Below are 14,651 nucleotides of genomic sequence, written 5' to 3' on the forward strand. Positions count from 1 at the left end.
AAGGGTTTCTCAGATGGGGTGTGCTTTGTGCTGAATAGGATTTTATCAGGACAAAGGAAAAAACAGCATTCAAGAACAGATTTCGGAGGTATTTAGAAGTTGTTTTTGCCCAGATTTGGTAGTAGGACATGGGGTAGATTGTATGTCACCAGTTAAAGATGTCTTGTGGAGGATTATGCTTGGCTTTCCTGGCATGAATGAGTGGATGGATGGAAGTACCATTGACTGAGAGATACGGAAGTGAAACACACCCACCTCATTCCCCCGGGGAAATGATTTCAGTTTGGGATAAGTTACGTTTCTGATGCTGGTAGAATGTTCAGTACCTAGTTGAAAATTTGGGTATGGAGCTCATAGGGAGAGGTAGGGTTGAAAATAAATTTGGAAGTCATCATTATATGTGCTATAATTAAGCCCTAGGCATCAATAAAATCATACACGGAGAGCATGAAGACACACAGCATAAAGATAGAACTCTAGGAAAGACAACATCTAAGAGCTGGTCAGAGAAAGGAGAATCAGAAAGGAAATCTGAAAATAAGTTTGGAAGGTATAAGGACAGCCAGGAGGAGTTGATGGCTTGCTAATTAAGAGGCGATCATTTTTAAGGGAGGGTGGATAACTTGCATTTGTCCTAGAGAATTCATTAGGGTGGAGACTAAAACGATACTGTTGGGGGAGATCCCTGGTGGTCCAGTGGTTAAGACCCTGTGCTCCCAATGCAGGGGTCCTGGATTCGATCCCTCCTCTGGGAACTAGATCCCGCATGCTACAACTAAGACCCGGCGCGGCCAAATAAATAAATTTTGAAAAAAGGAAAAAAAAGACACTGTTGGACCTGACCTGACAAGTAGCAAATTGGTAAAGTTACCAAGAATAGTTTCAGTGTGGTGGGCAGAGTGGATCCGGTGCGTCAGTGGGCTGTGACATAAATTAGAACAGGGAACAGTGGGGAGGGGGGGATGCATGCTGTCCCCCAGAGGATACTTGTCAGTGTCTGAGAAACCCTGAATTAGAAGTAAAGAAATGAGAGTAGGTGAGTATAGATTATTCTTCAAGAAGTATGAAAATGAAAGGATGGGGAATGAGAGGTGAAAGCTATGTGGCAGGGTAGGGAGAAGTTTTGTTCTCTTAAGTTTGGGAAGCTTTTGTGTGTTGTGAGATCTGGAGAGAAGAAGAGAGATTGGTTTTACACTTGAGAAGAGACCATTTGGGGAACAAGGTCCTGAAGAAAGCTGGTAACTAAATCCTCACCTGAGAAAGAGCAAAGGAAAGTAAGGATAGACAAAGATTTAAAAAAGAAAAAGATGAGGATTCAGCAGTTGAAAGAAATAAGGTTATCTAAATAGTGTGAACAAATCAAGATGGCAGAACAGGTCCAAGAAGGGTATTAGAAGTTTGAAACTGCAGCCTTGAGGGAACGGGGATTAAAATACAAGCAAGAGACTTTAGTGAGTAATGTCAAGCACTTAGCTGAACTTGGAAACTCTAAATCAGTGGGTCATGCAGTTTTACTCATTTGACATTGCAGGCCAAGAACAAGAGCAGAGGGAGGGTCATAGCTGGACATTGGCAAGTGGAATGCTTTGAAAGATCAAGGGGGAAAGGAAGTGGAGGTTACTGGTGAATTTGGTTGTAATATTGATCTGTGGGTAAACTTTTAAGAAAGAGTGTTTTCTGAGGGAGACTGATAGTCTTGAAGACCAGAGAGGACTAAAGGGTTTGGAGAAAGATGAGGGGCAGGTTTAATCAGTTATGGGGTCGGGCAGTGGTAAGGTCAGACGTGGAAAGATAGTTGCCTGTGGTTAGCACACTGCAACTTAAAATCTAGAACGACTGGAATAACGGCTCTGAATCCACACGTGATACATACTTTGTGAAATTCCTGAAACTTTCAGAGAGAGAAAAAGACGATGCTGCATAAACTTCAAATACTCCAGAAGACAGATCCCAGGACTGTTTTGTTCGTTGTAGAGTGATCGGCTCCTGGCACGTTGTCCAAGCTCACTAAATATTTGTTGAATGAATAACATCCTCCAGAGTCTTTCTTGCCTAGGTGGTTCATAACGCCAGAAAATTTTGGTTCACGTCTGACACCTAGTGGTATTGTACTGAAATTACTATTAAGCGGCAGCATTTTCCTTTTATTTCAGGGAAATCCTATAGATCAGTTGCAGTACAATAATAGCTTTGTTCCTGAAACATGTCTCCAAGTTGGTTTTGGGCAGTCTTGCTATTGGCATTTACTAGGACTTTAATTTGAATCAATCAGCAGTAATATTTCTAGAGCATCCACTATATGCCAGACACTGTTCTGTGTGCCAGAGATTTTCATGTAGTGTATGTTCTCTTGCATAGGTGACCTCACTGAATTTGAATAGATAGGCAGAGCATTCCATTAGGAGTGGGAAACTTGTTCCAGAACTTAATTTTAGGATTCTGTTGTGGTTTTACACGTGAGACCTTTTCTAAATTTATTTCATAGCTTTTGGTGCTACCGTTCCTATGTCATGAAATACTGCTTTTCATTAATGTTAGGTAGGCTTTTAGGAAGATAGAAGAAAGTAGAAGGAAGGCTTGGGTTTGTTGTCAATTTATATGATCCAGATTGTGCAAAATACTGCATAATACGGAGAACTGTGAACAGATTTTGTTTTCTTTCCTTTAAGAAGAAGTAAAGTTCTGATTTGTTAGTGATGCATACTGAACTATTTGAAGTATTTGTGAATGAATTGACATGATACCTGGGATTTACACTAAAATACTTTAGGAAAAAAATGTGAGTGTAAATGAAACAAGATGACAGATTTTTAATAATTATTTACATTATGTTCATGGGGGGGGTTATTCTGCTTTTTTCCTCTATTTTTGTATATGCCGGGCATTTACCACACTAAAAAGTAAACCAAAAAAATTAGACAGGTGTGGGTTGAAAGAAAGTTTGTCATGATTAAGTTAGAACATGATCTGCTTTTTAATATTTAGCAGGTTTTCTTAACTTCACTTTGTTCCATTTGATGTTACTTAAAGATGAGGTTGAGTAGTGAGTGTGTGTTTGCTTATAATGGATGAAATGTGATTGAGACCTGACAGGTGACATTCTACTGACGTTGTCTAGAGACTATTGGAATTTGGGGTTGGGAGCTCATAAGAATTGTTGGAGCTACAGATTGGAGGCTTGGGAGGTATAGTTTCAAAGTACTAGCCATCACTCTGGAAATGAGAGCATCGTAAGTGGAAATTTGGGACCACCTAGGTTTAAAAAGCTGGAATGCATTTTTTTTTCCTTAGTGCTTCTGCCCTTACCAAAGGGGAAAGGGACCCAATAATCTGCCATGGCAGTCTTCTTAAATTGGATTGTACTTAATTTTCATATAGGATGTATCAGTATTTTTCATATGATACATACGGGTTTTTGATGTGAGACAATGCCTCTCTTAGGCTCTTAAGATAGTTTTGTATGCCGTTAGCAAACCAAACCCCTAAAATAAAAATTAGAAGCCTGTTTTCTTTTCTTTTCTTTCTTTTTTTAGAAGCCTGTTTTCAACAATGAAAAAAAAACAGCTATGAAATATTTCAGGCAAACAGAAAATAAAGGGAAGAAATGTGACTTCCAAATGCTGGCCACCTGTCCTTGTCATCTTAGCATTTTAACACCCCCCTCCTCCATTTCTCTCTCACTAAGACATAAATGATTATAAATATGGTTAAGGCCCTTCCATACCACTCCTTTTCTATTCTCTTCCCCCAGAGGTAACTACTAGCCTGAATTTGCTATTTATCACTCCCTCTGTTTGTTTTTTGCCTTAATAGATCCATAATTCCTAACTTTTGCTCAATAAATGCTTCTCCATGCCCTGTTTTTTTCTGTGTCAATCTGTGACCCAGCAAAGAGAAACAAAGATCATTTTTTATTATTCAGATTTAACTCTGATATCTGTCTGTCTCAATCTACATTGTGGTTTCAATTATTTTGGGTCTGAAAAATAGATATTAATTTCAATAAGCTATTTAATTGATTTTCTTTAAATAATGAATGCCTGGAGCTTTAATACTCCATTATGGGGCTTCCCTGGTGGCGCAGAGGTTGAGAGTCCGCCTGCCGATACAGGGGACACGGGTTCGTGCCCCGGTCCGGGAAGATCCCACATGCCGCGGAGCGGCTAGGCCCGTGAGCCATGGCCGCTGAGTCTGCGCGTCCGGAGCCTGTGCTCCGCAACAGGAGAGGCCACAACAGTGAGAGGCCTGCGTACCGCAAAAAAAAAAAAAAAAAAACTCCATTATGTGACCTCTATAGCTTTCCACCTTTGTGGAGAGCACACGTCTTCCAAGGCTTATCTAACTTTAACTTTCATATGAAGCACAGTTTAATTTCAACAGCCTTTTCTAGTGTAGAGATAGATAGAGGGTTTCTTTGTTTTTGTCTTTTTTTCTTTTTTTTTTACAACAAAGAAATCAGTAAAAAGAATACTTTAAAAAACTGTCATTATAAAAACAGAGATTTGGTTCCATTAAAAAAATTGTTCGGTAGCATCAGAACTGTGAGAGAGAAGGAAAAATTTTTAAAAATCTCAATCTGAGTGATAGCCCTTATTTTCTGCTGCTTTGCTTTTGGTGAAGACGTAAGATGGTATTTCTTTGTTTAAAGTATAATTTTTTTTTTAACTCTGATAAATACATTTCTCTTGTCCCTAGAACTAACTATAGGATTCCCTGATCTATACCTATTATTTCTCTGTGTATCTTCATTCTCTGTGTCTCGTTTCTAACTGGTATAGTTCTAAGAATATTACTTCTGAAAATAATCTATTTACTTTAGGCTGCTTGCTTTGTATACTTCATATTTCAAATTGTGAAACAATTTAAATGTTGCAAGTGATTTGGATTTTAGCATTCTCCAAAGAAGAGGGTCATTAGAGCACTCTGGCTTTTAGACACCAGTCTCTTTGAAGACAGATGAGTAGTTTGTGTCAGTTACTGGAAATTTGTTAGTATAGTCTCTCTTACTTCTTCCTTCTTTTCTTTGGCGTTCTTCGGTTTGTACTCTTCAACTCCCCCCAATATGCCAGTTGAGTCTGTATTGTTGCTCTTTGGACCAGTATTTAATCAAGCACAAGCAGTGTGACAAGCGCCATGTCCCCTGGCCTCATTCATCCCTGATCTCCATGTAAACTTTCTAAAGCTTTATCATCAGGTTAGCATAGTAATAACATTGATTAAATACCTACTTGTATTAGGCATCATATAAGTATTTCAGTGGATTCTCTCTTCTAATCCTCACAATAGCCCTGCCAGGTAAAAATAAATTGTCATCACCCTCATTTTTCAGATGAGTTAACTGGGGTACAAATAAATCATTTGTCTAACATCACTTGGGGATAGGGTTGCCAGATAAACTACAGGATGCCCAGTTAAATTTGAATTTCTCATAGACAGTCATTTTTGCAAAATCCAGTAACCCTACTTGGAAAGTAAGTGGTAGAGCTGGGATTTTAAACCAGGTAATCTGGTCGTAGGGCTCAAGCTGTTAACCACTGCCTTATACTAGGTATGGAGAATAAAAATCATATCCACCCGGGGCTTTCCTGGTGGCGCAGTGGTTGGGAGTCCGCCTGCCAGTGCAGGGGACGCGGGTTCGTGCCCCTGTCCGGGAGGATCCCACATGCCGCGGAGCAGTTGGGCCCGTGAGCCATGGCTGCTGAGCCTGCGCGTCCGGAGCCTGTGCTCCGCAGCGGGAGAGGCCACAACAGTGAGAGGCCCGTGTACTGCAAAAAAAAAAAAAAAAAATCATATCCACCTGGATGTTCATCCAGTATTTGGATGGCAGCTACTACCTATATATTATTATTTCTTTTAGTTGAGTTATTTTTCCCCAACTGATTATATTTACCATAATGTAAAAATATGTGCATTCTCTCTGATTTCAAAGTGTAACGTTCAACTTCAGGCAAATTCGTGTATGCTTTTTATAGCTTCTTATTTAAGTCTTTACTAATTGTATGTTAAATAGCATAAAGTGGGACTTTCAGTACCTGCTCATTTTAGCCATTCTCATTCATGTAAGGTCATTGTCTTCTTCCTTTTCTCAAATACAGAACGATTTAATTACATGTGTGTGTTAGAAAGACACATTTCCCTTTTCTTTTGATAAGGTCAAGGGAATAATACTTGAATAAGGTCTTTAGCAGTTCTTTGAAACACATCCTATGTGTTCTCAAAAAGTTGAGAAATTATAAAATACGCATGTAGAATTGAAAGAGGCTTTTTACTAAGAATTGCCAGGGAAGCCACCCGGCTCTGCCAAATGATCCTACAGGGAAACAGGGAATACTTTTTCCTGATTAATTACAATTCGGGATCGGACTCTTTGTTTTGCATATCTAGAAACCGACTTTAAAAAACTAAAGACGTACGAGATTGAATAACACACACTTTAAATTTGATGCTTGTGATTTCCAGTTCCAGTGGAATTGCAGAGAGCATATATTAAAGAGATGACACTCTTAAAATTATTGAACCACGTGTTTAACACAAGACTTAGAGTCAAGGAATATAGAAATTGAAGAGAGGGATATTTCTTAGTTAAACCTGCCTGTAATTAAAGGACGCCTATGGGACATTTTTCTGTTGTCCAGAAGGGATTGGTTAAGATCCACAGTAGTAATAGCAAGTCAGAATTTTGGAGACAGTCCAGAAAGGAAAGTGAGCAAGAAGAATCAAAGTACAGCTCTCAGCAGATGTGGTAGCGCTTGCTGTAAGACTGGCCCTTCTTTTAGTCTGTTCCATCTTCATGTATTTTCAGGCACAGTGTATTGAAGGATTCGTCAATTTGTGGCAAAGTCTCTATGATTTTATAATGGTAGTCATTGCAAAGTTAGTATTTCCTTTATAGAAATCAAAACCAAATTATTTTGGACTACAATTTATTCCGTGTGAGTGAAAGTGCCTATCAGAACTTTCAGAAGTCAGTACATTGCTACCCAGCCAGCTTTTTATTATTTTGTAGAATTCATTAATGCTCATTTACATTTTTTATTTTTATTTTATTTTATTTATTTTTTTTGCGGTACGCGGTCCTCTCACTGCTGTGGCCTCTCCCGTTGCGGAGCACAGGCTCCGGACCCAGCCGCTCCGCGGCATGTGGGATCTTCCCAGACCGGGGCACGAACCCGCGTCCCCTGCATCGGCAGGCGGACTCTCAACCTCTGCACCACCTGGGAAGCCCTACATTTTGTATTTTTAAATATGAGTATGGTATAATCACCTTTGGGACATAGTGGACTAGAAGACATTAATTAAAAAAAAAAAAAAAAAAGCGTCCTCGGGGCTTCCCTGGTGGCGCAGTGGTTGAGAGTCCGCCTGCCGATGCAGGGGACGCAGGTTCGTGCCCCGGTCCGGGAAGATCCCACATGCCGCGGAGCGGCTGGGTCCGTGAGCCATGGCCGCTGAGCCTGCGCGTCCGGAGCCTGTGCTCCGCAACGGGAGAGGCCACAGCAGTGAGAGGACCGCGTACCGAATTAAAAAAAAAAAAAGGCATCCTCTCTTTAATTATATAAATCTTTCCATGAAAGCAGTGACTTGGCACAGCAAAACTTAGTAAACCTTCAGATCTCTAGCCTAGAAAAAATAGATGGTTTTCCTTAAATACCAACTGTTGTAAATGTTGAGTTGGCTGCATACGGACCTAGCCTGATTACCAGCTGGATTGGCATTAAGTATTTGCATTTTAAGTGACTTATATTGAAAGAAACCTTTTTTTCCCTTTCGAACTAGTTGTAAGTGGACTGTGTCCTTGTATTTGGTAAAGATAGACAACTGAATAAGTAGTTCGGTTACATTTGAAGCAGGAGGGAACACACCATGTTTGGGTTTGGATCTCGATTCAGATCCCTACTCTGCCTCTTCGCAAGTTACTTAGTCTGTTTCCTCCTCAGTATAGTGACAGTATTAAAATCATAATGACTTTCTTGACAGCTTGATGTAAGAATTAAATAATAAATTTGTTCATTTATTGCATAATGCTTTATCGAATGCCTGTTCTGTGCCACGCATTGTTCTGGGTGCTGTGAGCATCAGTGAATGTGACAAAAATCCCTGCTCTTCATTTTAGTGGAAGAGACAACCAGCCAGTATGAAAGCAAATAAACATGTAACTTTAAGTAGCGGATGACAGGTTCTGCGAAGAAAAATAAAACCTGGCACATACAGAAAGTTTTCCCAAACTGTGTATTATAATTTTCAGAGTACAGCAAATACCTTGTCCATCTGGATTCAACAATTAACTTAATGTTGAATATACATTTGCTTTATCTGTCCATCCATACATGTGTCTGGGTGTTTGGATATCTTGGCTTATTTTCTTCCTCTCAAGCCATTTGAAAATTAAGTTGCAGATATCATTATCATAATACTGGAAATGTAATAATATAATAATAAAATATGATAATATAAGATTACAATCAGTCCCTAAGTATTTCGGCAAACATCTCTTAAGAATGAGGACATTCTTCCTTACAGTAGGGATTTAACTAGAATTATTTCTCTGTTTCCTCCAAAACCTCATGGAGAAAGCAGTCAGGGCTGTCTGTCATAGCCAATCAGAAGGATTTATTATATTTTCACGTCTTCTGAACTTAGAGAGCTGTATAGAGTTTCCTTGGGAAGAGATCTGATATATATTTTTGAAAATTGGATGATAGATACTTTGCAGGTATATTTTTACAACCTTTCAAATTTTTCATGCTTGAAAACGTAAGAATATGAGACTAGTCTTCATCTAAGCACCACGGAGAGTGGAAATACACATTTACCAAGGATTTGCTCCAATTACAAGCTATGCTGAGCGCTTTTACATGTTATCTTATTGAGTCTTCATAGAAACCCTTCAAGAATGCAAAAACATGTCTCTGTACTGTAAAAGAAAAAGCAATCATTTCTTTTAAGTAAAAATGTTTATTTACCTGCACCTGGCCTATCCAGTGGCATAGCAAGGATTTGGATCCCTGTCTCCTGGTGTCTAAAACGTGAGCAGTTTTCCTCGGTGCCCTGTTGCATTTTAAGCAGAGTTAGCCATTCACTACTTTTAGAGGATGTCTTTCAGAGTAAACAGCTAAATATGTAAGGGGAGTTGCTGATAGACGTTCCTTTATTCGTTTCTACTTCTTTTGAGCCACCTTTGTGATATACCTGGATAAAAATTCGGTTTTATATGACAATAATTATGGATTCTTTATATTTGACAGTCATATTCTGCCCAGCACCACAGTAACAAGTATGATGAAAGAACTCCATACATATATATGCCTTATTTTCTCAGTTATATTCTTCCTTAAGGGTCAGGGCTGTGTCTTCTGGTTCATTGATTTTTCCATCTTGAGTATGCATCACAGTCACATGAGGGTTTCTGATTCAGTAGATCTGGGGTGGGGGGTCCGTGAATTTGCATTTCCAGCACATTCCCTGGTTGTGTTAATGCTGCTGGTCTGGGGATCACACTCTGAGAACCACTGCCTACCTGTTTGTCCCCTCTCAGTACTTACCTTGGTGCTTGTTGCTTAGTTTAAATGTCCTCTCACCTGTGACTCTTTCTTTGACTTCTATGTATTGAAACTGTCAGTTGTTCTCCAATGTTAGTGTGTAGAAGGATCATCTGGGAAACTTCTTGACAAACCAGATTTCTGATTGAACCCCAAAACATTGATTTTTGTCAAACCCCTGAGCTGTTAATGCAGACGATCCACGGATAGCAGTTTGTGAAGTACTGACTTTCAGATTTGATCACGAGCTCCTCATTGCCATGACTGTATGTTGTATCTGTCTCTGTTTTTTTTTTTTGCGGTACGCGGGGCTCTCACTGTTGTGGCCTCTCCCGCTGCGGAGCACAGGCTCAGCGGCCATGGCTCACGGGCCCAGCCGCTCCGCGGCATGTGGGATCTTCCCGGACCGGGGCACGAACCCGTGTCCCCTGCATCGGCAGGCGGACTCTCAACCACTGCGCCACCAGGGAAGCCCCTGTCATACCATTCTTTGTTCATATGTCTTTCTCCCTCCAGAGTCCCTGAAGGGAAAGAACTGTCTTATTTAGGATCGTGACTTAGTGCTTAACACCATGCGGTGTTAAAAAGCAGTGGAGTTGAATACCACCTGTGTAATCTAGCTGTGTGACCTTAAGAGAATTTACTTAGTCTCTCTAAGCCTCGGTGTCCTCTTTTATTCGATGGTGGTAGAAATACTTACTTGTTATGGAAATTAGCTCTCAGGTATGTGTAATATTTAGTGTGATAATTTACATACAGAATGTTCCCAGTAAATGGAAATCATTGCTATTGTGGTGGTTGTGTTATGGAAGAAGAAAAATAAATGTTTGAGTTCTTGGAACCCTCTTAATGATGACTTTAGCATCCAGATTTAAGATATGCGTTTAACATTTCATTTAAAAAATCTTTGCTTCACTGTCTCAATTAAATATCATTTTTTATTTTGCTATTTTAAGAAAATATCGTGAGGTAAAATTATGCCTTGGATCTTTTCTTTCCCACAGGAAAACAAAGAAACCGCTTGGAACCCATGGATACCATCTTTGTCAAACAGGTTAAAGAGGGAGGACCTGCTTTTGAAGCTGGATTGTGCACAGGTGCTTGATAGTCTTACTTAAACCTACCTTTTAATTTCTTTTCTACTTCATTTTTACCATATTTCATTTTCCATATTTTTCCTTCTGTCTCCTACTGTATGTTTCTTCCTTTTTCTTCATATCAGTTATTACTGTTTTTGAGACCTAGTTAGTTATATGTTTTTTGATACCCAAATGGATGGGTGGGCAGAAATACCGTAATTGATATATTGTGGATACTTTTAGTTACCACTCAGATAATGGACCCTCAGAGGCCCTCTTAACCTATTTTGCATACATTTAATTTTGACAAAGGTTAGTAAAATAGCAAATGAAGGAGATATTCGTTGAAGTAAATGAAATCATCTTGGAGCTCCAAGTTCTGGAAGAGCCTGACCTGCTAGAGGTGAATGAATTCGTCCACCACAAAGAGTAGTTTAAGTCTCCAGTGCAATGCAAGCCCAGCTTCATCTGCAACTATCAGTGGATGTGGTCTGGTAGCTGTTCTGAAATATTTTGTGACTTGTGATTTTAATTTAAAAAACTAAGTAGGATTTAGTTTAGATTAATGCACACACTAAAATAGTTACCCTTTTCTCTTGTTTCTAAACACGAAATAATTTAAAAAGGGAATTAGTGAAAAACTATCTTCTACTGCCTTTTGAATAAAATGTTATCTTTGCAGCTACACATGTAAATAGTGGGTGTCACTGGTAAGATTTATTAGGATGCATTGTTAAGTTGTTAATTATCTTTTTTGTCATAGTTAAAGTAAGCCTAATTTCAATATCATTAGTATGTATAAAATGTACATCAGTGAACATATAGGATTCTATTACCTAGAATGTATCATCTCTCATGTTCTAAGCTTTCCAAGGTTGGGAAGATGAAGTTGAGGGACTGTGCAAAGCCCACAAAATATACGTTTTTTTCCTGTTTTCCTCTTTCCTCTGTCCTTTCTCTCATTATTTTCCTTTCTGTTCCACTGAATTTTTCTGAGTAACCAAACATCCTTTTCCCCATTAAAATGAAGAACAAGTTAATAGATATAAAGTCAAAACCATGTCCATACCCATGTTTAAGTTCTGCAATGTAGCACTAATCAATAAACTAAATAGACTGAGAGAATACAACAAAGAAAATCAGTTGGACTAAAATTAGAGACCACTGAGATAACAAAAATAATTGTCTAAGGCTGTTAAACAGTGTTTCTCTATTAGAAAGGACAGGGTAAATGGAGGAATAAATAGTAGTTTTACAACTCAGAAAACAAATGATAGGGGCATAAATAGTATAATTGTGGTCACTTGGTGGTTATACTTTTTGAGGTTTCTAAATTCATCGATGGCTGGACTCTTATTTAAAATATAGTTATATTTCATAAGTAGCTAGATATATTAAAATTTAGGTTCATTTTTGTAAAAAGACACTTTAAAAAACGAGCAAGGATATATTAAAAATAAGTATATTACTCAAGAAATATTTCAAAAGTACTCACAAGTGACTTTTTAAAGGAATTCCTCATGTGTTATTTAATTTCTCTTTGAAGGTGATCGAATTATAAAAGTCAATGGAGAAAGTGTTATTGGAAAGACCTATTCCCAAGTAATCGCTTTAATCCAGAACAGGTAAGAGTCTTGAAATAGGATTAATTTTGGCCAAAGATGGGTTTTATAAATCACTGAAACTAGTAGATTTAATGCAATATTATATTCCTATAAGAAATTGATGTGCTGTGGAAATCTGAAACTTTCCCTTAAAGTGGAAAATGCATTTGAAAGTTGCCAAGAACAAACTATCTGAGGATGGCGTATTTGGTGGCTTTGTTTTGGCAAGTTTATCAGATTTGTAATTAAAATCCTTTAGAGCCTGAGAGGCATACGTTTTAGATTTACCATTAAGTTTCCTACTTTTATTTGAAGTGATAATCAGATTTCTAATTTGTTTATAATAAATATATATATAAATGCATGTATAATTTATTTTAAAACCACTAAGGATAACTTATCTTAAATAGCTTTTACTGAATGATATTCTTGGCTCAAATTCATTTGTTTTAACAAAGACAGCAAGAAATCGTCTTTTAATCTGTTTGTTTGCCTACATTCTACAGAATAGGATTTTGAGTTCTGAAGGTAAATAAATATTTATAGAGCGACTGATTGCAAAAATAATTTAGTCCTACTCTTTCTCTCTATCACACACCTAGAATTTTTTTTTAAATTACAAATAAGGAAATCTAAAGCCAAAGAGGTTGCTGTATTAAATTTCTGTCAAGAATAAGCCATGACTCTGGGATCCGATTTCCAGCTCATCACCACAAGAGGTTCTTCCCAGATTCAAATACAGTAACTTTTGGATGATTTGTTGCTTTATATTAGCCATACTCACCTGTCTGTAATTAAATTGAGGTTCATTATTTTCTGAAGAATTCTATCAAGCTCCTCTAACCATGTCTAAAGCTGTTCATGCTATAATCTAACTTATGTACACGAATGCCCTAATATGTTGTCACTTTTACAGTTAGGTGTTGTGATCATGATTTATTGATCTCAGAGTATTCTCCTTACTGTTGGATTCTAGGTGTTCCTGACAGTGAGCCCTATTTGATCTTAAATATTGAGGAGACCTGGGCACTGGTGAAGAATTGAAAGCCTCCCCGGAGGCAGTGGGGAGATCCACCCAAATTTTCTTTTACTGCAAATAATTTAGATCATGATAAATATACCAGTATGTTTTGTCAGCCTGTAATTTAAGGGTTTTTTTAGTGTATTTGTTAACATGTCTTCTTTAAAAGTACTATTTTTCCAAACAACCATAACTTAATCTTTGTTTTCCTCAAAATCCACATTAATTTTTTGTTTGTTTGTTTTTTTTGTTACTGGTGCAGTTCATCTTTCAGAATAATAATAACACTTTGGAATGACAGTCTTAATTTTTCAACCAATAAAGCAATTTGAAAAATAAATACTGTTTTTTCATGATCTTATTTTTCTTTTAAAAAATTGTGTTCCTTTTGTCTGCAGTTGGTAGCAAATGGATTAATGCAGCACAAAGCCATTGAGATTCTGCAGTGTATTAATGTAAAAATGTATCCTTGCAGAAGAATTTATCTAAGCATCAGTATGTATTTTCTACCAACTCTAAATGTTGAAATACAAGTACCTACATATTTTCTTCGTAGAATTTATTTGAACCTGTGGTTCTAATTGTTTTACTCTTCTCTCAGCATTTATGAACCTAAAATTAAGGGTTCGAATAGAGACACCAGTAAATTATTAGATTTGGGGTTTTTTGTTTTTGTTGTTGTTTGTTTCTTAATCTCTTGATTGTATTGGGGGAAAATCTATCTGGTATTGTTAGGGTAGATACTGAAGCACTTGCTGGGGATAGCAGTGTTCTCCTTGCCGTATCTAAGTGTTAATTCCAGATCACAGGACTCGGTATAATTTATCCCTTTGAACTGTTTTAAACCTAGAGAAACTTCTCTATTATTTTTAACAGAACACTTACAGTACCAAAATAAAATGAGACTTTGAGCTATTCCTGTAAAGGCTCTAAAATTAAATCACGGAGAAGAAAGTAAATTGTTGAGATGCTATATGGTTTTTAAAAAATGAGTCATTTTGATGGTTGTGATGGTGAACTCTGATTTCCTTCCCATTTGAGGCCAAGAGGGAATATTTCAAAATTAGGATGTTTAATATTGCTTAAAATGTTAAATTTGAGGGTTCTCTGATTATTTTTATGTTAATGTATTTTTAACTTGATAAACAGAGAATTGGTGGTAAAAATTTGTAATTTGTTCTGTGACCTGAAAGAAAATAATACACAATTATATATTGATGAGTTTTGTTCCAGGAGTATTCAATATAAGTAATATACTTCATGTTTTTAAATTAGAAACATGTTATAAAGAACACATGACTGATTATGAATAGCTCAAACATACGGCAGGGTGCCCTCTTTTGTACATAATTAGCCTATATATATAAATGACTTCTTTTCATTTTAATGATTCGGATTTGAAGTGTAAAGA

The 14,651-nt window shown here is 37.5% G+C and overlaps 1 protein-coding gene across 3 annotated transcripts in view; it reads left to right on the forward strand.

Annotated features, from left to right (window-relative positions):
• ARHGAP21 (Rho GTPase activating protein 21) overlaps positions 1 to 14,651 on the forward strand; it is a 126,764-nt gene that overhangs the window by 68,412 nt on the left and 43,701 nt on the right. For all 3 annotated transcript variants that reach the window (XM_029237415.1, XM_029237417.1, XM_029237416.1), the window contains exons 5-6: positions 10,541 to 10,633; positions 12,162 to 12,240. In XM_029237415.1, coding sequence (XP_029093248.1) covers positions 10,541 to 10,633; positions 12,162 to 12,240 — 172 coding nt within the window. The remainder of the gene's footprint in view (positions 1 to 10,540; positions 10,634 to 12,161; positions 12,241 to 14,651) is intronic.

Source organism: Monodon monoceros, unplaced genomic scaffold (genome assembly GCF_005190385.1).
Source record: "Monodon monoceros isolate NGI ecotype Baffin Bay Population unplaced genomic scaffold, NGI_Narwhal_1 Super_Scaffold_21, whole genome shotgun sequence".
NCBI lineage: Eukaryota > Metazoa > Chordata > Mammalia > Artiodactyla > Monodontidae > Monodon > Monodon monoceros.